The sequence below is a fragment of the Periplaneta americana genome, chromosome 14 (genome assembly GCF_040183065.1).
Source record: "Periplaneta americana isolate PAMFEO1 chromosome 14, P.americana_PAMFEO1_priV1, whole genome shotgun sequence".
Taxonomy (NCBI): domain Eukaryota; kingdom Metazoa; phylum Arthropoda; class Insecta; order Blattodea; family Blattidae; genus Periplaneta; species Periplaneta americana.
Genome location: NC_091130.1, coordinates 89,519,269 through 89,546,306, shown reverse-complemented (window position 1 = coordinate 89,546,306; position 27,038 = coordinate 89,519,269). Strand labels below are relative to the sequence as shown.

Below are 27,038 nucleotides of genomic sequence, written 5' to 3'. Positions count from 1 at the left end.
AAACATTCAGTCACCATGAAATATTCTCTATCTGCACATTCTTGCTCTCAAGAAGTGGACAGTGCACAAAATGTAACAGAGAAAGCAATGAAAAATAGTGAAGTCTTTTCATTTTAGGGACTTAATTAAACAAATAAACACAAGCCATATAGAGTAATTCAGTTACAAAATTGAGATTTCAAATATTTTCATTCAACATCTAAACTTTTAAATTATAAACTGGTGACATTCTCAAAAGACAGCAAGCACAAAATTTACTCAGACTGTCCATGAAGTAGGATATAAGATTATACGCAGTCCAGATGAGAAAATAATCACAGTTAATTTAAAATATTTGGAATAATACAAGATTGAGCAAAACAAGTCCAGTGCAAGACATCACAAAAATTTCCCCCAAGCCTGGAAAAATTTTTAAATAGATCAGATGGCAAAAAAAAAAAAAAAATAGATTTAAAGTTAATGTTAAAACACATGCCAACTTATGACAGGCAATATTACTCATTGTTGTGTTAATTTTTTTATTCAAGCAAACTCTACAAAGAGAAGGTTTGATTTCAAGTATTTTCTTAAAACCTGTGCAAAAATAAGTTGTGTCAGTATACAGAATGTTTATTTTATATAGTTTTTGTTAAACAGTATAACTTATTTTCACTTACCAGTATATAACTTATATTCACTTACAAGAACAATAAAGAAGTGATAAATAATGATTTTGTTTGTAGGTATACATGTACAAACAACTGTTCAATATATTATTACTCTGATGGCCGGTTTGTCCAAGTATTGTTAGAACACTTAACGACTGTTAAACCTTCAACAATTTGTTAAATACAGTTTTTCCATTTGTTCAACACCAGTTTGGCTTAACAGATTCTTAACCGTTTGTTAACTTTAAATGTAGGATTTCAGGCCGTTAACTCATTTAACAAACAGTTAAACATGGTGGATAACACGACAGCTGTTCAGACAAAAGTTGTGAAAATAACAAGTTATGTTTCTCTTTGAGGAATGTTTAGAGTAAGGGCCGGTTTCACCAAGCTTCAGTAAATCAGTCCAAATGAAACATTAACTAGTACTGAACATTAAAGTATTTACACGAGTACGTTTATATGTGCACTGTCTCCATAGACTTCAAGCCGAGCAGCTATATGTGCCTCATCACGCTGGTTACATCACGACTTTCCGATGGAGCAGTCAGTAGCGAGTTGGCCTGCTATCCCAGGAGCCCGTGTTCGATTCTCGGTGATAACTTTTTTTTTAATTAACGTAACTAATTTTTATACATGTTACCTTTTTCATTTTTTTAAATTTTGTGTAGTGGAACGAATTATTTCGCAACTCCGGCTCCACTAGGAGAATTTAAAAAACTCTTGCGAGATCAATTTTCTTCCCGAAATAAAACAAAGATAAACAAACAAATTAAAGAAAAATAAAAGAAATACACATGTGAATCTAATACATTGTCCACATGCCACCGGCGTCTAACACTCCCTGGCATTTTCGGGGCTTTGAGTCCACCAGATTGCGGAAATAGTTCTGGTCCTTAGCGAAATCTTCCCAGGTAGCCAGAACTTGATCCCAGAACTGATCTGGATTTTGAGGTGGGATGTCTCGATATTTGTCGATCCTCCTCTTTTTCATGCTTTTCCGTGAACCGTCTTTGAACGTTCATGGCGGTGTGCGCAGGGTGATTATCCTGCTGGAAAATTGAATTTCCATTGGAAAGAAAACGATTATAAATTCCAAGAATCCAGCTCTTTCGCTTCTGTTTTAAAGCCAGTGCAAACATATCTTATCGCTAGCTATAATACAATTCTAATAAATAAAAGTTAATATACCAATTAAGTTTTGTTATGTTTGAATGCACATTATGTATTAATTTACTAATATTTCTTAGGTACCGGTATGTAGTTATAATAATCACTTTCATGTCTTAAAATAAAACTCAGTTGTATGTTACCTAGTTGACTAGTTTCAGCTTTGTCTCAGCCGTTTTTATGATATTCTAACCTATGATCAGTTTCTTCTAAAATGTTGAGCACCGGTACCACGATCTTCATGATGCGGTATCTTTTGTGAATTTTTGTGTCATTCAAATTTTCAAAATGATCGGTTTTTTAAATGGTTAACATTATCTCCATTTGACTCTTAATTTTCGAGCAGTTCCAGATATAACAATTCTGCGTCGAAACGTTCCACCATTTTATATTGCAACTAATGAATAATTAAAAATTTAAAGACGGAAATTTCTATCACTAAATTTAATGATAGTTTTACTGGTTCGTTAGGCTAAAGATGCTTGGTGAAATATAAAAATGATTTAATGAACCAGTAAATACATTAATGAATCATTAAAACCTTAATGAAGCTTTGTGAAACCGGCCATAAGACTGGTAATATATAATTTAAAAGATGTTTTAGAATATTAATATAGGGAAGATAATCTTTATAAGTCAACTGATTATCATACTGACGCTTATTTCGATGCTGAGCTATTATCCATTTAATATTGAGGAAATGTGCGATCTCAACGTGGCAAGAAATTGGAGTCAGATTTGAATATCCTACAAACAGAAATAGGCCACTTGTTCCAATTCACCAGCTACTATTAACTCTAGATTCTATGTTACTGGCTCTTCAACTATAGCCAATGTCAATAGTGCTTCAAAATATGCGAGTAAATGATAAAATGTTTCAGCAGCAATTGCTTCTTTAGGACGAAATTACATATAATTTATACATGGACCTGAATTAGAGAATTTTATATGATATAGAATTCTCCTCGGGGTTTTGTGTACACTTGACTACACACACATTCGTGTAATTATTGTCACCTGGTGGTCATAATGCTGATATTTTTCTAAACAGAAATTCATATTTAGCATTACAAAATATAACCATACTTATAATAATAATAATAATAATAATAATAATAATAATAATAATTATTATTATTATTATTATTCAATAGTAGTCAATGCAACTTTCATTTATCAACTCTCTGTACTGTATGAATCATGCCTACTGTAACAGATTACGATTTTACACATGTTTCATGACTTACTCTACAGTACAGAATTTAAATAATAATATCAGCCAATAAGAAGTTGTCTTATATATGCAAAATCATTACCAACTGCTGTTGAGTAGTTAGAATAGTATTAATGACAGTTAAAGTTAAGTGCTCGTTATTTTAAACAAAATTATGTTGGAAAAATGGAAAACATCTTAACAAAACGTTAAAAATAAACCAGCTGTTAATTTAACATTTGTTAAGCCAAATTAAACATTACTTGGAAAAACTGGCCATGAGTGTATCATTATATATTAAAATACTATTACAACATTAATAAACATAATCAGAGTTTCAAATAACTGGTATATCTTTACTGTAGTGTGCAAAGTTGCAGTTAGAACTCTGTATTGCAAGAAGATTTGCTTTCTTGTGGGTGACAAGGTTCTAACTACAAGTAACTATCCCTTCAAACTCATAAAACATTAGGTATACACCTTATCTGAGAATATAAATGTTAACTTAATGTGAATCATATTAACAATGCCAACCAAGAAAACTCATATTGAATATTTTGAAAAGTTATTTAGGTTTCAATCTTTGAAGCAAATTTCCTCTAACCAAGTTACTGTCACTTAGAACCTTGTCATTCCAAGGCGACATAAGCATCCCCAAATCCTCCCAGCTCTATATCCTCCTACCAACATAACCAGAAACATTTCATCTGCTGAAGAAGATGGAATAAATGACTCTGAAATGGATATATGGCATATTAAGATAAATTATCTTTCTAACAAATTTTAACACAGTAAAGTAAAAAATATTTGAAGTTTTTAGACTTTATTATATTTAAAATATATTGTTAAAAAAGGTAATATACCTTGAATAATACTCACTTTGACATGGTCGTATGGGTTGTTCAAGTTATATTACCTTTCTGACAATATACAGGGTTTTCATTTCAAAACTTCCCAGTATAAATAACTGTATAATTTAATTTAATTAAACAAAAACCACGTGAATTTAAATATTGCGGGGGAATTTTGAAATCAGTCTTAATTGCATATTAGGTTTCACCCCTCACCCCTGGCCACCCTTACTTTGAAATTTCAAATTGCACCCGTATCTTGTGATACTTAAATTTGAAAAACAATATCCAATTATTTATACATCTCATTCATTTGTTTTCACATCTTTTTTTCCTATCGTCACCTGGTAATCTGGATTGTTATTGTTCATAAAGGGCCCCATACACACAAAAACTTACCTGGAAGCAAGTTTGTGCCGACTTACTTCCAGGAGGTATGTCTGAATTGGATGATTGTCCATACACGTTCAGACTAACCTCCTAGACTTTAGTTCACAAAGAAAATATAAGAAGTCATTGAAGGAGTCAACGATTTCCCATGGAGAAATGGAATCACTTGAGAAATACAATTCCTTCATGGTTCTGCATTCATTTGTTCGCTATATATATATATATATATATATATATATATATATATATATATATAACTTATTTGATTTTCTATAAACATGGAAAAAATTTATACATTTCTATAAATTCTAAGAATAATGCATGAGAATAGTTCCTTACATCTGAACTTGCATAACTTGCCACTATTTCGCTATAGAGAACTGCAAAACGAAACAATGAAATCTCGACCAGATGCTCGCAGTATCATTTTTATGTTTACTTTTTCTCCCACTTAATTTGGAGAGTGCTACAGTCGAAAAATTTCAAGCAGTCCTAGAAGTCTGGAGGCTTGTCTCAAGGCCAAAAGCCTTGATTCTTTTCGCCCATACACGAAGAGACTTCCCTGTGAATTTAGATTTGCACAGACTTACCTCATGCGGCCCTTAAAGAGTTGTAGAGAATAAAACTATAAAGACCATTGAGCATTTCATCTAATAGTTGTATTTGTATGTTAAATTATTTTAATATGGTCTATACCCTTCAAGAGAAAACAGAAATCATAATTATTTATGAAGCTGAATATCGTTGTGTCCGCAGAACTGCTAGAGCTATCAACGAGAGGCATTCTGAGAAAAATGTAAGTTACTGATATGTGATAGATCTAGTATGGAAATGTGAAGAAACTGGTTCTGTGTGCAACAAAAGAAATAACCAGCCTCGAAAACGTGATGAAACTTCGCAAATTTAAATACTAGGCCATTTCATTAATGAACCCATCACCTTCATTCCAAAAGTAGTTGCTGTAACAAACATTTTTGTTAGTTCTAAATATAAAGTGCTAAATTAAACAAATTTTCCCCCCTACAAAATACAAACTCACCAACAGCTCAACGAAGATGATTTTGATAGAGGAGTAGAATTTTGTGAACAAATATCTCAGATCATTTAAGATAACCCAAATTTGACATAAAATATTTGCTTCAGTGATAAAGTGACTTTTTTCTGGAATGGGTTTGTCAACAAACACAATTGTAGGCACCATGACAATGAAAATTCCTGTGTGTCAACAAACACAATTGTAGGCACTGTGACAATGAAAATTCCTATGTGTTTTGTGACGATTAAACTCAGTTTCCTCAGAAGATCAATGTGTGGGCTGGAATTTTTGGGGATGACATTGTTGAATCAATTTTTATTGAAGGAAACCTGACTGGAGAATTGTATCTGAACTTAATAGAAAATTTAATTGATCCACTTTCACACTATCACTAGAAAACCTAGTCAATGAAGGAAACATGGTGTTGAACAAAATTTGCATTTTCAACAGGACAGAACTCCCCCACATTATGCAGTACTGTGTGTGTATCTCACTTCCTGAGCTGAGAACTCCCTAGTGCTTATAGCCATGCCTCTTAGGTCCACTCATACAGTCATGGTAGCTGCAGTGTGCGGCATGGTAGCTTATTACATGTTCTGTAAACCTATGCCATTCCAGGGGTCTTTACTATATATAATACTGGAGACTCTAATCACGATTACACTATCGCTATTATCTCTGATGGCGATTTCTGAAAATGTATGTACACATTAGGTCACTCTTTATTCAGTCTGGAAAACTGCTGAATTACCATAGAACAGCATTTCTCAAAGTATGTTCTCGGGGTTCTGAGAGTCCTATATGGTTTTAAATTTTATTTAGGCCTAATACTTAGTGGATACTACAAAAATCTATAACAGTTACGGAAATATGAATCAATGATTACATGGAACATCACCGATAATAATAATAATAATAATAATAATAATAATAATAATAATAATACTTATTACTTTCATCGCTGGATTCTCTGCATATATGTCCACTAAAACAAAATCCCAAAACAGACAAAATGCAGAAACAGAAATGAGACTACAACTTTCCCCCATAAAACCAGATTGCTGGCTTAAAAAGCAAATACATTCATCCCACTGAACAGAATTATTGAGATACTAGTTTTCACTTATCGGTTAATTATTAAATACTAATAAAATATTACAAGGGTTCTGTGGTTACACTTTAGGTTAAAAGGGGTTTCATGGTGGAAAAAGTTTGAGAAACAATGACTTAGGGAAAAGAGTTTAGGGATATGTACACATGACAATTGTCGATAATAATCACTAGTAGGCACTGTAGTCTATCACTGGTATTAGTGTTTAGTTACAGTAATTGATGAGGACATAATTTGTTTTGTGAGCGGATAGCCTTCGCTTGTCGATAACTGATCTTGCTCCACAGCTAAAGAAAGGAATACTGGAAAGGCCGATGTGTTGAATGCAGGGTAGTATTAACTGCACATGTGGTATGCATCATAGGACTTCCCACTCTTCCTTTCTGCATCTTACCCTGCAAAGACATAGCTCAGGAAGCAAGATACAGGCAGTATCTGTGTAAACAATGGCTGGATAAAAAATTTTCTGGAAAATGGATTGGTAGGAGAGGTGCTATAGAGTGGCTGGTGAGATCTCCAGACCTGATGCTGCTTGACTTCTTCCTCTGGAGTCATTTGGAATCAGTTATTTATACTCCTCTGTCTGAGAATATTCAAGAACTGAAAAATAGAATAACCCAAGTATGTAACCAGATTAGTCAGGAAACACACCAAAAAGTTCGGGAGAAGTTCCAAAATAGGCTGTATTACTGTCTAGTTAAGAATGGAGCATATTTTGAACATTTAAGTTAGTAAATTTAATCAATCAAATTTAGAAAATAACTCAAAATAAACTGTGTTTTCATCCTACAACCAACTGATTTATTCTGTGTTTGTTAAAATTTAAACAGTTCCAGGTTGCCAAGCGACAATAGAAAACAAATGAATGAGATGTAAAAATAATTGGATACTCTTTTTCAAGTTTAAGTGTTACAAGATAGGAGTGCCATTTGAAATTTCAAAGTAGTGAGGGGGTGAAATCTAATATACAATTAAGACTGGTTTTAAACTTCCCCCTCAATATCTAAATTGACGTGTTTTTTTTTTTATTTAATTAAATTCTGTTTAAATTATATAGTTATTTAGACTGGAAAGTTTTGAAATGAAAGCCCTGTATATTAACACTATGTAGTTCTTAAATTTTTAAATTTTAAACGTTTATCATATTTTTAAATATTTAAAAGTGTTATAAAGTAAATCAATATCAAGTAAAATAAACATTTTCTCTCATGAAAAATATAGCCTACCTTTAGGCTAATGGAGAGACAGTGCAGTGTAACTATGTGTTATTGCAGGGCATGAAATTTCCAAGTGTGAAAGCAGTAACCACTACTTCCACGAATAATTTAATAATATATTCAAGATTATGTAAAAACTTTCCCTCCTCGTTTTAGTTTCTACAACATAAGTAAAATGTCACAACTTACAAAATATATGTTCTGTAATGGCAGGAACAAAAGGAGTTTTTTTAAATATACATATACTGGTATGCTTCAGCATTTCATATTGTTGCAGCACTGTCTTTCTGCACTGAAGTACCACATATCAATTGCAGAACCTGGGTCAACCTCAGACAGAGAGGGCCCACTCATAGAAATCCTTAATAGATTATCCAGTGTCTCCGAGTTTCTGTAAGCTGTCTTGAGTCTGCTGTGACAGCTGAAGCCTCTCTCACATGATCCTGTGCTTACTGGTGGAATGGCACAAAATGTGAGAAACTGCAGCAAATTCGGCAATCTTACTGCAAAGTGTCAGTGCGAATCTTCTCCAGCATCTGATTAAGTGTCATTAAGGAAAACAGAAATTTGTATTCTGCCCACTCTGCTAAAAGAAAATCCACTTTTTTCATTATACTGCCTTGGGTTCAAACACAAGAACTGTTTTTTTTCTATGAAAAACTGGAGAATTTTTTCTTTAGGAGGCCAACACAAGCTGTTAAAAGCATGTACAGATGTAATCACATCTGACGATATAGATTGCAATCTTTCTATGATGTACACCTTTGCATGTTTAAGAACTCTCTAACAGTGTGGAACTCTTGCTTCCCAGTTTGAACATTTGTGAACTGCACTTGTCTGAGTTTCCCTGAAATTGACACCTGGTTCAACAGTTCGTGTACACTTAGTCCAAAACTAATATACAGTGTTCAATTTTTATTTTCATGGATGAAGTAAGGAGTTCTTCACTTTGCAGTGCCACATTTAATGGGTTCAGTTTCCTACAAAAATTCAAAAGGAAGCAGAAAAGCTAAAAAAATTTCAATTCTTTTAGACTATTTAGTCAAAAACCCAGTATCATTGTCTTTTCCATGGGCCATCTGTTCAAGATGGGTCACAATGGTTTTCCATGATTGCAGAAGGACCCTTATAACACTCTCTTTGCTGGCTTACCACCTAACAGTGTGAATATAATTCAGTTTGAAAATTTCTTCTCCTAGAACTTCTGCTGTTTCTCTCAACATAACAGTCTTTTAAAAGTGCCAACCTGAGCAACTAGAGAATCCAAATTTGACTGATAAATTCAGAATGGTTCCAAATTATGGTATACAGTAGCCACTGAACACAAGCTCTCTATTCCTATTATAATACATTGTGGCATTGTTGATATCCCAGTGCACTATGTACTTTGGAAATACTGACAAGTCATTGTGCTGACATTGTCAATGCCAATGGCGATATCTACAACTAAAATTAAGGTTTGGTACAGGAACAATATACCGGTATATATAGAATGTCCTGCAGAGGAATGTCCATAGCTTACCTACGTGTTCCTAGGTTTATTTTGAGCGAAAAAGTTCTGATCAAGATGAGTCCGAATTGCAAAGGTATCTACAGAAAATACAATTCTAAATTAATAATTGTGTTACTTGTGATTGACTTACAATATTGTTTTGAGGATACACATTCTGAATTGTCACATTTCAGGTTCGAAATGACCACCATGGTTGTCAAGGCATCTTTGAGCTCTGTCTGGAAGAGAGTTTATCGCTCTCATTACAATACTGCCATCATTTTTCAATCCTTCACTGCACTCCATTATTTTCCCGAGAAGTTTGACCCTTGTGTTCGACCAAGAAGTATACACAACTGATTTCATGTGCCCCGAAAGGAAGTAATCTAATGGAAATGGATCTGGTGGTCTTGGTGGCCAAGCCACTGGATATCCTCGGCCAATCCAACCATGTGGAAACTGTTGATTTAAAAATTCAGTCACACACCTGGCAACATTTGGAGATGCACCATCTTGCTGCAGCCATATGCCTTGTCTGATACAGTAAGAAGAGGAATGTCTTCCAACAACAATGGTAAATCTACCTGCAGGTAATGCAGATATGTTGAGCTGTCAAGGTGTTTGAAAACTCAACAGATCCGACAAATTGGTTTCCAATCATACCACACCAAATTTTTACCGAGAACCAGATTTGGAAATGTGGATTCTCAAAATGGTCAGCCCAGATATGAGCGTTTCTTGTATTTGTGATGCCATCTCTGTTGAAAGTTGCTTCATCTGTGAATAAAATCTTCGACTAAAACTCACGGTTTTGAAGGAGCCAATTGCAGAAGTTTTCACATGCGATGTAATCATTTGGTTGCAGAGCCTGGAAATGGGTTTAAATCAAAATCATGTAGCTGAGCAATGTGCATATATTATGTTCAGATTTAACTGAACTATACACTTACGAGGTTGCATACTGATGCAATTCGGATCCATGTTGATTAAACCTTTTCACTCAAAATAATCCCAGGAACATACAGGTAAACTATGGACATCCCACTCAGGGACACACTGTATATGTGTGCGCGCGCATGTGTGTGTGTGTGTGTGTGTGTGTGTGTGTGTGTATATATGAAGCCTTGGTCACATGTTACAAATTGTTGATGGAAATTTCGTGCCCTTTACTATTCCATAATGAAAACATACTGAACAAAATTCTTGAAACTATTAAGTTATTAAGGAAGGATTGTTGTTAATAATGATGAGTAATACTGTAAGAGTTTAGGCCATAATTAGTTATGAATCAGCACACTCACAGAAGACCAAAGCATAGTATTAGACCTTCATATGTGAAATAACTTCTTGGCAAACAGGATTGTGAAATCATTGTTGATCAGCAACTTACAATCTCTGATAGTGTGAAATGCAACTAACATACATTTGTAACAAAGAAATTAGATTCCACCAGACTAAATATTTTCTCAACTGCAGCCATTAAGTTAAACTATCAAATGCATCACATCGGTGGAATTAAGGACAATGGTGCTTCTGTACACGTTTTTGCACTAATTAACATTAGCACTTAGAACCTGATCCAATGGTACATGTAAGAGACAGATTCAGCTAACTGCATGTAAATATATCATAGCAAATAGCACTCTCTGAATATGACAGCTTAGGTGACACAGGAGAGGCTTTCTACCTGCTTCCATGCAATATCTCCAAAATAAATTAATGTAGACAAAACAAGGATTTAGAACTACAAAATATTAGGCCAAATTGGAAGACATATGACATACCGAGCAATGGGAATGCAACCTACTACTGGTGCAAAAGATTACATTAAATATGGGATAAAATGAGACTGCATGTTCTCATATATGATTATACTTCACACAATATACTCTTTCTTGACAAAGCTGACAAACTAAAGAGGATAAAATGTCTTTCAAAAGATTAAATCTGAACAAAATGAATTTATCTTTGTTCTACAGTAAAAATAACCGAAGTGTTCGTCTTGATGGGATGTGTGATACAGCTTTATCATTGCAGAATTATAATTAAGAAAGTAGTGTCACATTCTAACTAGTATTCTGAATTTATGTAGTGAATTGTCAAAGGTCGCTCTCCCATGTCATTTTGTTAATATTAAATTTGGTGAGGACAGGAGAGCCACCTTTCTTTGGAAGTTACCATGAATTAATATACAGGGTGGAAGTGATATAACTGTGCAGATTGAAGGAGACAATAGAATATATTAAAATATATTTTAAAAACCTGTTGTAATTAAGTGTATGGTTAATTATAAAATTAGGCTGAAAGTCTACATAGATTTGGCAACAGTGCATTGCTAGCTAACCTACAAATACAAATGTGCACTCAGTCTGAATAGCAGCATTCCATCCAGTAGTCATTGCAGTAGGATTGCCAAGCTTACTAAGTGTAGAAAATAAGGACACATGTTAATCATTTTATTTTATTTGCAAGAAAACTGTCCACTTTATTTAAAAACTGTATCCTTATCAGTTTCTCTACTGACAAGAGTAAGAATCAGAATCACATGAATAATACTTATTGAGTAAAACAGTGTTAACATTTAGGGGAAAATTATACTTGCCTGAGAAAAGTATTTCATTTGGGACTAGTATGGTATCAGAAGGAATAAGCTGTTAAAATCTGCACAGTTATATTACTTCCACTATGTGTGTGGGTGTGTGTGTGTACATATATATATATATATATATATATATATATATATATATATATATAGGAAGTTCCACTACAGTAAATGGAACGAATTCCTCATTATTGTATCAGTTAAGTAATAATTTGTTGGCTTTGCGCTTAAAAATACATTAAATCACACACAAGGTCCTCTACCAGACAACCACTTCTGTGTCAAAAGGTACAAAATTCAGGTATTACAACATTATATCTGTGAATTTTATGATGTTCCGTTGTATCAAGGTTCCACTATTCTAAATATTCTCACATTATAGCACCACAAATTCTAAAAATAATTACCAATGCCTGTTAAATCATTTTATCTACACTATGCATATTAAAAGGCTTTGTATTTACATATCTCAGTAAACTAGGTGTAGCTACTGTAGCTAAAATATGAATAGAACTGTTACAATTAATATACTAACACTATTAAAGGACACTTCAGTAGCTAATCGTATGTGCAATTCATTTCTTGTTGTATTTTACCTTTGCAAAAGGTAATTTCTTCAGCAAGTAGGCTACTAATTTACACAATAATTACAACTGAATATTTATATACTATAGGCCTATATGTAAATGAGTTGCAAAAACACACTCTATTAATGTTAAATAAATAGCCCCATAACATACAACAAATGGAGCTGTTTATTAGGCTATGTTACTATCTGTTTCCTTTCGATGCAGAAGTCCAACTGGTGTCCTGAGGGGTTTGTTTCTTGTACATTTTCATTACTTTCTTCCCAGGAATAAGACCTTGTGTAAGACCCGGTCTCTTCTTCCTAATCAGTTTTGACGGAGTATTCTCACCATCTACTTCGGTCTGTTCCTCTGTGATTGGTACTACTTGGTTCTGACTCTGTAAAGGCACTTGCTCAGTTTGGTTGCCACTCTCCTGCAATTCTGTCTCTGATCGATGCAAGTCTGAATCATGTGCAAATTTACAGTTATGCCCAAACCTACAACGACCTTTCCGAAAATTCCAACATATTTTTTTTCCATTTATCATTTTTATTTCATCTCTTGTTGGAGTCATTTTCACATGTTTCTCGAGGATAGCTTTCTTTGCATTTTCTGCCTCAACAAATGGGTTTGAGAATACAGAGTTCTTGACTGAGGCTACTCCTGTTGCTCCAAACTCGGGTCGGGGTAACTTTTCACAGCCACGTCCATTTATCTGTCCATTGATAGTACACCTACAATAAAGATATAAAGTACAATACATTGACATGTACCTAGAATGAGTAATAAAATAAAGTAATATATATACAAAACCGCTTAGTGAAACTTAAAATCGACAGCAATTTTTGTCTATAAATTTAATGCTGTGGCAATAATTCACCAAATCTCATAAGAAGATGTCAACTCTTTGGTAACTTTGATCTAATTTTATATTTTTAATAATTAAGTTACAGAAGAAACAAAAAGGAAGCTGTGATATAGATAGTTATACAATGATATACAGTGGATTACCCATCGAGAAACATGCATCTGCAGGGGTGGCCATTATAATGAATTCAAAATGGAAACGAAGAGTACAATCTTATAACTGGCAAAACGAACGTATAATAACATGTCGTTTTAAAATAGAGAGGGGATATTTAACAGTAGTAGGTGTTTACTCACCCGACGAAGGCAGGAAAGAAGAGATGGATATATTTTATAATGAGTTACAAGCAGTACTAGATGGAATAAATAAGAACGACTATATAGTTATCGGTGGTGACCTGAATGCAAGAATAGGAAATACACCTGTTAAAGATATTATAGGAATAAATGGAGAACCAACACTAAATCAGAATGGGAAAATGTTAAGAGACTTTGTAAGTTTCAATAAAATGAGAATAGAAAATACATTCTTTAAACACAAAGAGATACATAAATATACATGGTCTGCAAGAGGATTAAGATCTATTATTGACTATTTTATTGCGAACGAAAAACTATCCAAACTGTTCAGAGATGTAAGAGTTCTACGAAGCTGTGATATTAGCACTGATCACTTCCTTGTGAGAGGAAAGGTGGACCTTAAAACAAGATGGTACAAATTAAATCGTACAAGAAATCAAATAGAAGATACAAGATGGAAAACCAATTTACTAAACGAGGAATCAATAAGAACACTTTATAAATCTAGAATAGAATTATATATGGATCAAAATGCTGTTAGCGAACACATAGAACTGGAATGGTCAAAGTTTCAAGAAATAATAGAAAAAGCTGCTTTTGAAGTATTAGGGAAAAGGAAATTACGAAGAAAGAAAAAGGGATTATACATATGGAATGAACAATTAGAAAATATAATAAAGAAGAAAAAATTATTATATTTAACCTGGCTATCAAATAAAACACCTCAAGCTTTGGAATTGTATAAAAACTGTTGCAAAGATACAAAAAAAAATTATTAGAGAAGCCCACAATGTAAGCTGGGATAAATATATCTCTAATATAGAAAATGATATACACGGAAGACAAAGAACGGCCTATAAAATAATGAAACATTTGAACAAAGATGAAAAAGATATAGCAAATCTACAAATATTAGACTACAACTTATGGCTTGAATATTGTAAAAATTTATGGACTAATGAATATGAAGAAGAAATAGAATTAGACACACCTGAGATAAGAGTCAAAACTGAAATAGATAATTTAGAATTTTGGGAATTAGAACAAGCTATAAAGAACTCTAAAAATAAGAAAGCTCCGGGACAGGATGGAATAAATACAGAACTATTGAAATATATACCTGATGGAATGAAGTTTAGATTGCTAAACATTTCAAAACAATGCTGGCAACAAAAGAAAATACCAGAAGAATGGAAAACTTCATTAATTGTACCAATATTTAAAAAAGGTGATAAAACTAAACCGGAAAACTACAGAGGGATTAGCTTGTTAAATAGTGTTTACAAGCTATATACAAAAATTCTAAACCAAAGGCTTCGCAACATTATTGAAACAATTTTATTAGAAGAACAAACAGGTTTCCGAATAGGAAGGTCATGCACTGATAACATTTTCACTATAAAACAAATAATAGAAAAAAGGAGAGAATTTAATTGTCTAACATATATTATATTCATAGATTTCATAAAAGCCTTTGATAAAGTGAAAAGAAAAAAATTATGGGAAATAATGGTTAACAGAGGTATACCAAATCATATTACTGAAACATTTAAAGAAATATACAAAGGTACAACTATATGTGTAAAAGAAAGAGGTGGAAATTTTAAAACAACAAGTATTAACACCGGACTAAGACAAGGGTGCTGTACATCACCCACTTTATTTAATTTATACCTAGACAACGCAATCCGAGAATGGAGACAGCGGCTGAACATTTTAAATATATCCTCTGATTATAATAGGAAGAATTTTATAATGACACTCCTATATGCAGATGACCAAGTAATAATTTCTGACAATGAAGACACACTACAAAGAGCATTATTTGAACTCCGTAAAATAATTATTAATTACAATTTTGATATATCAAAAAATAAAACCAAAGCTATGGCATTTCAAGGAACTCATCCGCTAAGATGTAAACTTGTATTAGACAATAATGTAATTGAACAAGTAAATACATTTAAATTTTTAGGATCATCAATATCATGTATTAAAGAGGTAGATACTGGAAATAAAGTTGAAATGTTTTAAAAAATATGCGGAACAATTAAAAGAACTTTAAAAAATAAAGTAAGAAAAGATACGATGATAAAATTTTATAAAACTATGGCAGTTCCTGCAGCTCTATATAGTAGTGAAACTTGGACAATGACAAGTAGAGATAAAAGTAGACTACAGGCAGCAGAAATGAGGTTTTTAAGATCAGTTCTGGGAGTCACTAAAAGGGACAGAATCAGAAATGAAGACATAAGAAATCAATTACAGATTTTTAGCCTAAATGAAGGAATAGACCATCATAGACAAAAATGGCTAGATCACGTAGACAGAATGGATGAGAGAAGATACCCAAAGAAAATATTAAATTATATACCAGAAGGGAAACGAAACATAGGAAGACCAAAAAAACGATGGAAAGACCAATGAACTAATAATTTGGAGCGCGCAACAAGCCTTTGTAGGGCTTAATGCATGAAGAAGAAGAAGAAGAAGAAGAAGAAGAAGAAGAACATAATCTGTACAAGATATCTTGCAAACGTCAAATGTCTAAAATATAGGTTATGTATAAAATTAAATGTCTTCTTGGATTATATAAGATTACATTAGATGAAACTAACCCAATCTAACACAACTTCAACTTGCTACCATTCAATGTTGAACTTCTAAATCATTGAACAGAAGCTGGACAAAAAAAAATGACATAAATATACCAATCTTGACTTAAGCTTCTGGTAAAAAGTCTAGAATCCATTACAGTGTAACTTGGAGTGTGAACGCAGTTGCACATACAGAGCCTATGACAAAAATAAATTTAAAGTTTAGTTAAAAGATGGCTATCAGAATCATCCCTCTCTTCTTCCCTTCTCCATTATACCTCTCTTCCCTTTTCCCTCTAATCTCCCTCAACGTCTTTCTCTTTTTTTCTTCTCTGTTTTATCTGTCTTCTTGTCTCATCTTATCTCTGTCAACTGTTACATTCTACATTAAAATAAACAATCTTATAGTTACAGCGTAAATATATTTACCACTGAAAGTGGTAGAAAGAATTCGAACCAGCAACACTGTCCATACTCCAATATTTTTAGCCACAGAGTTATTAAGGCAGCTGAAGAAATAATAAAATATACTTCATTGCTTGTCTTACATTATGAGTTTACAATGACATGTTCCAATAGTGAAATAAGTAGAGAGCAGGGGCTGGGTCAAGGAATGTTTGGACGTTCCTTGTTCCATGTTTGTTTTGTATTTCTGTTTTTAATGCTTACAATAGCTTTTACAGATCGTAGTGCTGGCAAGCAATATCAATTATACCCAGACCAATGTAACCTTGCACTTGATAGTTGTTGTTTGGGTTGGCAACCCTTCCTATGAAAAAATTGAAGAATGCTGTGCAGTAGCCTTCTGAACCAATCAGAAGTTAGTATTTTCTATAGCTGCTCATGCTACCACACAGAGCGAGGCTATGTTGTCAGTTTGCTTATGTTACATAGTGTTACTATCACGTGTGTAATTTGTGTTAGTGTTATAAGATATAAATATAATTGTAGTGTTGCTGTGAAATGTCGCAAAAAAAAAAAAAAGATGACGTTAAAAAAATAGTAACTCATGTAGTGAGAAACCTTGCGTAAATAGTCATGCTTCAGATTTGGTGCAAATGATTGGTCAATTTTACGAGTAGAAGGAATTTGTCCGTATACTTTATATGGGCAATAATCCATTCCTGCAGAAAATTTAATACAGCAGACATCAAAAACTTTAGGCCTCTCTAAGAGAATAGCAATAAAGTACGGAATTACATAATAATTACCATTTGAATTAATGGAGCAGAATAACAAATTATGTGTAAGTTGTCAGCTGTTGTGTAGTAAGTGGTCAAGTGGCAATGTTCCTAAGCTGCCAGGTGCAAGGTTACAATGGCCTAGGTATAGTCACCTACACCACATGATACAAGTTACACACATCCATGTTGTTGTTCGAAACACAAGAAGGTCTAGCATTTCCCCATCTTCCTGACACTGAAGGATGACGTACATGCCCTTACATGCAACTCTCTCAAATGCCCAACTAATTCATTACCTCAATGCTAGCATACAAATAGCCCGAAGTGTGGTTGTGCAAACAAGTTTGTTGGAGTGTTTGTGGTTGGATATCTTTGTGAATGTAGTGTATAAAAATGAGTGACATACCTGAACCATAAGACTTGTAGGGGTCATTCCATCAAATCGAGGACAAAGGCACTGAATTTTAAAATCATCATTTTGTTTGAAACGTCCATATTTTCTTGAAGTACATTAAGTGACTTTCACAGCATTAATACGAGGGTCGTCCAAAAAGTAAATTTCCCTATTTTATCCCTCTGATTAGGGACAAGGGGCAAGCCTGCAGCAGCAGGAGAACTTTTGTACAGATGTAGTGGCTGCCCTGAATGTTTCTGCCGGCCAATTAGTTGTTTGCTAGCTTCTGGGCCGTTAACATTAAGCTACCTCTCCTGTCCCACTGCAGTTGTGAAGTGCGAAGTGTTATTCGTTTTTTGACTGCACGGAATCATTCAGCTGTCAATGTTCATTGGGAGTTGTGCTGAGTATATGGGGATAATGTTAAGTGGTGTCAGTAATTCCTTGCAGGGCAACAAACCATGCACAATGAGGAGAGAAGTGGGCATTCATCAACTCTGCGTGCAGCAGAAGTGGTTGCAGCCATTTGCGACGTCATCGAGGCGGACAACCATTTGACTCTCAACGACATTTTGAAATCGCTTCCTCCAACGCAGTTTACTAGCAACACTCATCCAAGATGAATTGCAGATGTCAAAAGTGTGTGGAAGGTGGATGCCTTGGCTCCTTACTGATGTTCACAAAGAACAACACATGGAAGTTGCTCGTGTATTGTTGCAACTGTTCGAAAGAGAAGGGGATGCCTTGTTTTCGAGAATTGTATCCAGCGATGAAACCTGGATTCCCCATAGCACTCCGGAAACCAAACATCAGAGCATGGTGTGGCAACGAAAGGGAGAGAGTACGCCAAAGAAAGCGAAGGTCACAGCATCGGCCGGAAAAGCGATGGCCACTGTTTTCTGGGATGCCCAGGGTGTTATCCTCATTGATTACCTCGAACATGGGTGGAGGAGCTTTGTATGGCAGTAAAGAACAAACGGAAGGAATGTTGATTTGCAAGGTGATGTTGTTGTTATATGACAATGAAAGGCCTCAGACTGCACGTGTGACACTGGAACTTCTGCAGAAGTTCAGATGTGAAATCTTTGGGCATCCTCCATACTCTCCCGATGTAGCACCTAGTAACTTCCATCTTTTCCCCCACCTCAAAACACACTTAGGAGGCCACAGATTTCAGAGTGACGAGTTTAAGGCGGCGGTGGAAGCTGGATAAGAAATATGGGAGCAGAGTGGTATGCACAAGACATACAAAAATTGGTATTTTCATTAGTGCCTGGAGAAACGTGGGAACTATGTCGAGAAATGAAAAGATGTTGTAGAGTACAAATACATTGTGTTTGTAATTTTTCCACCATTGTTTGATTTATCCTAGCATCGGGAAACTTACTTTTTGGACGTTCCTCGTATATTTTCTTCTGGAAATGCGTCATTCTTATATTTTTCCCGCGAGTTAGTTTGGTGATTATTAGCATTTACTACACCTGTTTACAAGTAACTCTTTCTATGTGCAAAATTGTCTGGTTTGAAGATTTATATTATACACTCATTATTATAAAGAGAGATAGTAGCCTAGGGTAAGATATGACGTATTTAGACTTGAACATTGTGTGTCCATTAGGGTGTATCGAAATTGTCTCTACCAAATTTGGTCTAAATCTATATTTAAATAACTTCACAGGTCTTTGCTTGCTACAGACTGTATTATTCATTATATATATTTTTTTATATATTTTCTGTTACTTTAAAAATTTTAATATTACTTAAATAGCCGGGTAACTGTACAGAACTCTTAATAATATTTTCAGGCTGTAACAACCCAGAACTTACCACAGGCTGCTTACTTACCACCCACTCATTCATTATCTTGCTTTCTGTTATCAGTGTTACTCCAGTCTAGCTGAAAAATACTCACTTTTCTTTTCATACTAAGGAATTCTTTCCTTGCACGAAACATGGAGTTGAATATATGCATCTCCTGCATCATAGTCACATACAGAAGAAGAAGCATCACTGACCACTTTTACCAGTCTTTCCATGGTCTGTGTGTGGCAAAGGAAACAAGGAACATCAATTTGTTGTAAATTTACATCACTCAGTATTTTCTGAAGATCCTCAGTTTTTATATCAGCTATCACTGGTGGCTCCATGACACTGCACTTGTTCCAATCAAGTCCATATACTCCTTAGCCATGAAATTTAATTCTGGCACTAGAAATTTGCGAACAGTCTTTGGATTACTTCTCCTTGCCGAAGCTCTTCATTCTTCTAAAACAAGAGATATCGAAAGTTTCCTCACATCATATCATCATCTACTAGCATAGCAAGCAGAATATTTTCTGGATGCATAAAGAATGCGTTCTTGCAATTACTTTATCCACAACAGCTCTATGTTCACCTTCCAGGAAACAAGAGAGACGAACTGTCATAAAAAGGTGCCTGGCTCTGTCCTTGCCTTTGTTTTTATGCTGAACCACACAGAGACGTAAACTCTTATTACAAACTCTACTAGGACTTTCATATTTTCTAAGGAATTCTCAGTAGAGATATATAATCGTAGAATTCTTCAAGCCATCTTGCATGTCCTATTTTTCCAGGTTTCTTGTTTGCTAGTGATGACTCTTGTCATTTACTACAGCATGAAATATTTGCAGCATATATTTTTGGTCTGTTGAAAGTCCTTCCATATTCACTGGTACATGTCAGACAAGATTCTTTCATATTTAACAACAGGGTGATCTTCACAATCTTCTAGCAATTTACTGATAGCCTTCTAAAATCCACAAGGCCTTGTTGTTCACCCAAATATTTCTTGAAAAATATTTAATAAAATGTAAGAGGCAAATACACCACTGCAGAGGTCTTCCAACATGATTTTCTAAAAGAGATATTACACCACTTCTTAAACTTACATTTGTGTTAGTGCTGTCACATCTCACAGCAATTAATTGTGAAATGTCCATGTTGGAAAAACCATTTCAATGATTGCAGAAAAAAAAAATATATATATATATATTTTTTTTTTTTTTGCAGTAAGTAACTCAGAAAGTGAAGCATGGCCGATATATGCACTGTCTGGTTCTTCGACTAGGATATAGTGCTCTTCCATTTTGGTTTCTCTATTACTTGCAGTCCTTTTTTTTATGATGAACAATGATTTGTCTTTCTTTCCATCGAAATGAATACCCTGGGGAAATTGTGTTTCTTTCTAATTCATTCTACGATTTTTCTTTATCTCTCATTGAATTTTGCTTTTTATCTACTAATTTGCTTTCGTTCTCTTTAGACACTAGTTTAAGGTCTTCTAACACTGCCGAGACAATTGCTGCTACTTTTTTTTACAGATACACCTGTTTTATAAGTAATTTTAGAAACTGCTGGCAGAGGAATTCTTATCTACGAAGTGCATTTTCACTTTGCAGGTCTTGATGTAGTTTCCAGCAGATATTTCCAAGTAAAATCCAAATCCGAAGAATTATTTTCTCCCAATGAGCTACTCTGCACACTCTGGAGAAATAGATGGCAGCTTGTCTTTTCGTTTATGTTTCATGAATCTTCTTTTCTCTTTTGCAGTTTTTTTGTTACTACATTGTCTAAACTTCCAATCGTCATTTTTCTACATATCTGTATCTTCTGGTATTTTTCGCTACTTTTCACATTTGCAGTTTGCAAAGTCAAGACATTTGCATGTTGCAATATGAAATAGTCTTAGGCTGTTATGTCTCATACAGTCCAGTTTAGATTCATTAGATTTTCTGATTTTTCCTGTTTTTAATCAATTCTTCACTTTATTATAACTTAATATATCTGTTAATGTTCACATGGAAACGACAGGGATCAAAGCGTGTTTCCATGTAGGCCTACCCACTACTTTATCCGCAACTTTTTCTGCAATTACACGCACTGCAGGTGCTTATTTGGTAACTTCTGTTGTTGAGGACAAAATTAAGTTAGAAGTTCAAGAAAATTCTTTTGTTTCAATTCAAGCCGATGAGACCTTAGATATATATTGCAAGAGCCAACTGAGCATAATTTTCCAGTACTGTGTTCAAGATTGTATTGAAGAGAGGTTTTTAGGATTTTAAGATGTCTCAAATAATAACAGTGCTGCAGGTTTGGCAAGTGTCATTAGTATAATTTTGAAAGAATGGAATATAGATAAAAATAAAGTCAAAACCAAACCTACTATGGTTGCTTCGTAATGGCGGGCCAACGAAGGAGTATAGGCCTACAAAATCTTGTAAAGAAGTTTTGCCCTCATGTGATCTTCATACAATGCTATACATACTAGTGTCGTGCATTACAGACGCTATGTTCAGTTCAAGTTTGTCGAGTATGGTGAAGTTCGATATTCGCTGATGTTTGCTCTGCAGGAGGAGGCCTGTTGTGTTTGTTCCGCCTTGTTATAAAAGTATTCACTATCCCCCCACTCCCACTCCTTTAGGTTTTAACCCTTAAAGATTTTTGCACATATCTCCCAATTAGTTTTTCATATGAAATAAGACAAAGTTTGTAATATCTTGGTTGCCTCTCTCATGTTCGAACATTGCAGGACACTAATGCATACCACTTGAATCTAGAGATTTACATGGTTCAACATTTCATTGTTTTTCAGAAAATCGTCCAAGATCACTGTATTGGTTACTGAAAAGAGATTTATGGGTATATTGCAGCAAGCCTGCACTACAATATGGAACTTTCACTTGAGGCCTATTACAACTGCAATTAAATATTTCAATGAGTTGTATGCCTACTGCATTTCTAATGTAATAATCGGCGACAAAGATTATCACTGGGACTACAACACTATAAGCCATGAAAGAGAATATCTGTCTACCTGTTGTGCGTTTATGAGGCATGCTTTGTTCACAATGACACCGTGTTTAAAGTTCTGCAGTCATTAGTTAATATAAATACTTGTCATAATGAAATATAACTCATCATTGCAAATATACAGAACCTAAGTATCCAATTCAGTGAGAATGTAAGATTCAGTGACCCTCAGAAGGATAGGTTAAAAGCTTTGACATATGATATCAATTGCTAAGTGCTTCAAATCAATTCGACGTTTGAATATTTTCCACAGCTTCAGTTTGTTGAATTAGTGAATAAAAAAAAAATTCACAGAACACAAGAAGGAATAAGGAATTCTCTAAAATGAAAATTTCAAACTAATAAATGTCTACCCTGGTTATTTTAATCTAGACGAACTTATTTATTCAGATGAGAAAAAGCCTTTATCAACACCAGACTCAGTGAAATATTTAATTGTAAATGACTTAGACTCTGTGTATGAAGATGTCACTAAGCTACTGCATTTGATTGCAATATATCCTGCTATCACAGCAAGTAGTAAGAGAGCTACAAGTACACGTAAGAGGGTTGAAATCTATTTTAAAAACTCAATGATGAATCACCGCATGTGTAACGTAAGAATTTTAGCAATAGAAAAAAAACTTCTGGGAGAGCTGTCCTCCGATGCTGCCTTTATTAAGGACATTGATGCATTCGCAATAAAGAAGAACTGATGGATGGATTTATATATAAGTCTATTTAGGTGAGGTTTACAATGTCTTAAAATATAATCATTTTAACACTGCTACTGATTTCATTATTTAATTTTAATTTAAAAGAGCTTCATTTAATAAAATACGAAAATCTCCCTTTCATGTTTATTGTAACACTAAGATCTATTTTTTCTCATGCTAAGCTACTGGTAGAAACAGAAAATAACAGTTACAAACAACAGCCAGAATCAAACATACATCGCATACAATAAAATGGCAACAGCCAGCACGAGTTGTGGCAGTTATGGAAGATTCAAGATGGATTACTGGTCCATATCATAGTTAGTGGTATTGTGTCAGGGTACTAGAAATGTACTGAAGTGGTTGCAAGACTTGCATCATATTGCAAATTCGTACAGTTGTCCAGTGTTCAGCTCTCATGAAATTATTTCCTAGGTCAGACGTAAGTAATGGATATACAGCATATAGTACTGTATATCAGAAATGGTCCCAATCCTCATGTGAATCAAGTCAGTTTCCGAAAGGGTGCCTTCTTTAATTCAATCAATTTGACACACGATATGTGCGATAGTTGCAGATTCGTAACATTCCTGAAAGATATTGCCAATGTACATACACCTAAGTATATCGAATAATCTATCCCAACACATTCCATCCCACAGTAATGTTAGATAAGCTAACCTAACGTTTTCTGAAAGAGATAGCTATCACCAAACTACGAGTAATATACTCCCTTACTTTGTCATTCAACTTTGGGCCAAGCTAAATCAAGATGACAAACTCCCTAACCTTGCAACTGAACTAGGCCTAAGCCAAGCTAACCTAATGGTTTGTATAAGGGATAACTAATGCCCCTCTAAACCCTCTAACCTTGTCACTCTATAGAAGTATTTCTCAACCACCAGCCACGGCCCTGGCATCAATTACAGTATACCAGGCTGTGAGATATTCTCCTGGAATTTGTCATTTTACTTTTCTAACCTTTTTTCACGAATAAATATTTTATAGTGGAAACATTATTAGGAGAATAATTTTCATGATTCTGTCGAAAAGCACAGATCCAGATCGTCTCTAAACTCTAAAATTTAACTAAATAACAACTATGTAGCAAATGTCAGTAACCAAGCCACTTATTTTTAATCTCGCGAATTTTTCAAACTTAGAAATCCTTCAATATTCAGGAAAGGAAATACAGCTGTTTATGACAGGTTATAAAAATTGCCACTTTGCCACTTGCGCCTTTTAAGATATTTGTCATTTCTTCCAAGGTGATTAACAGGAAAAAATCTTGCAACCAGTACTTCCCTTATTCGAAAAGAAAACGTTGGTCGGTATCGTACCAAATTGACACAAATGGACCAGAACCCCAATAAAAAAAAACTAGGATGCTAGTTTAAAGACTTCGAATAAATTAAACAACTGAACTTAATTTATGCAATGATTTACTACTATATAAAATTCAGAATGACTCTTTACTTTTTATTTCTGGAAGACCACAATGTCTCAAACAGGAGTCGAATTACAATAGTGACTCATGGAACTCTTCCAGAAGAAAAGGTTTACAGTGAAAGATTTATGTAATTATGTGAAGAACAAATGAAAATACTACAGGAATGTAGTGATACTATTGTAAGAAAAATTACGAAAATGCAGATCTGACTTTCAAATATTTTGGAAGGAATGTGGTTGAAAATGTGACAAGTTTGTGCTAAAACACTGGAAATATTTCATTTCAGAAATAAATTTCCCAAGAGATTATTACATTCACGTAGTACTACAGAGCATGCTCCTACTGCATTATCTGTTGGAAGACCAAGAAAATAATTTTCGGAAGGTAGTTTAAAATAAAGCTGTAGATTAGTATAATCGTTGATGAAGGAGAGATCAAAAGAAGTGAGTCTTGCAAGTCAGCTCTCATTGAGGAGTGCAGGGATGCAGCATATGTAAAAAAAAAAAAAAGACTGAAACCACTCCGAAAAGGGGTACAAAAGATAAAAAGCATACTTTTCACCATGTTCGCTGCCAATACCGTATATCCCTGAAATACTGTCATTTTGTTAATATATAAAATCATTAAACAGCAATACATTAATATCTGAAAATCTGTTATACAGGAGCCAAGTTATTAACTTTATCTAATTACACCCTCTGTAAAGGGACAGTTTCTCTTACACAAACGTAATGAGTTTGTATACAGAACAAATATGCTACTTATAACTGCTGTACAAAGTTCCATGAAAATCGGTTCGATAGGAGAAAAATTATTAATCTTGTCTAAATTCATTCCCTATAAAGAGGGAGTTTCTTTTACACAAATGTAATGACAGTTTGTATACAAAACAAATATGTTACCTGTAACTACAGTCGAATTTCTATACCTCAAATTTTCGATATCTCAAGGTAATTTTAATTTCCCAGCAGTATGGAGGGCACTGTAGGTGAATGAGGATGAGGGGAAGCATGCCAGGTGACAGAAAGGGAGAAGAGATGCAAGGGCACAGACAACAAGCTACTTTGCTACGCAATTGAATAAAGAGAAATTGTTTTTAAGAGGAATTTAGGTTTTCAAAATACACAAACTATTTAATAAGTCTGGGTGAACGAAACCAAAGTATTTTATTGTTGATTTTATGAAACCATCTATGTAACGGTACAGAAAATAATTTTTCAGGAGAAAGAAAAAATTCATTAAATATCAGTAGGTCTTCACTGATCCTCGATGATGTCATTTATGTTCACCATATTCACCGAAGTTTTCCACCGAATTACTTCATATTTTTATATAGGCCCATTGATTTTTAATTAATTTTTTATTCCTCCTGAAAAATTATGTTGTGCATTGCCACATAGGAAGTTTCATAAAATCAAGATGATTTGAACATTTAAGAGAAAGAAAATCACCCATCCGCTACATATTTTATGTGTATTTTTTATGGTAAAATAATTATTTCATTCCAGTATTTAAAAATTATAAGCATATGAAATCATTAGAATAATAATTATTGTAATAGTGTGTACCTCTATTGGTTTCTTAATTAAAATAGAGAACTGATTGAAGTTTAAATCAGTAACATAATACTTCATTATAAGTAGAATGAAAAAAGACTCAACTTAATATAGGCACACTGGCTGAAACCCCAGATTACATATATAACAGATTGCTCAGCATTATAGGCTTTGAGGGCACCACTTTTATCAGTTTCAGAATGCTGCCATCTAACTATTGCATAAGAAGTCACGTATAAATCTCATTTCAATTGCATGGAGCAACTGTACTTCCATCTAGAGGTTGTTCTCAATCATCGATTGTATCAACGATTGATTCTTTTACACAAATGTAACGACAGTTTGTATATAAAACTGTTACCTGTAACTACAATCGAATTTCTATACCTCAAATTTTCGATATCTCAAGGTAATTTTAATTTCCCAGCAGCATTCAATCAACGATTCTAGTGATGCTTGTGGTTGTTCTCTTCCACATGTTACTGTTTTTAACATGGGTATGGCCAATCTGTTACATATGTGATCAGAGCTGAAACTAGGAAGTAGCAGAAACATCAGTATATCCAAACTTTGATTTTATTTTACTGGGTTATTTTACGACGCTGTATCAACATCTAGGTTATTTAGCATCTGAATGAAATGAAGGTGATAATGTCGGTGAAATGAGTCCGGGATCCAGAACTGAAAGTTACCCAGCATTTGCTCGTATTGGGTTGAGGGAAAACCCCGGAAAAAACCTCAACCAGGTAACTTGTTCCAACAGGGATTCGAACCTGGGCCACCTGGTTTCGTGGCCAGACGCGCTGACCATTACTCCACAGGTATGGAGTAGTCACTTCATTCAGCTGAAAAAATATATTTAATAAA

General features: G+C 34.2%; 1 protein-coding gene across 1 annotated transcript in view; it reads right to left on the bottom strand.

Annotated features, from left to right (window-relative positions):
* Positions 1-588: 588 nt before the first annotated feature.
* Positions 589-27,038, bottom strand: part of LOC138713557 (uncharacterized) — a 49,598-nt gene continuing 23,148 nt past the window's right edge. The window contains exon 2 of the mRNA XM_069845726.1: positions 589-13,032. Coding sequence (XP_069701827.1) covers positions 12,501-13,032 — 532 coding nt within the window. The 3' untranslated portion in view covers positions 589-12,500. The remainder of the gene's footprint in view (positions 13,033-27,038) is intronic.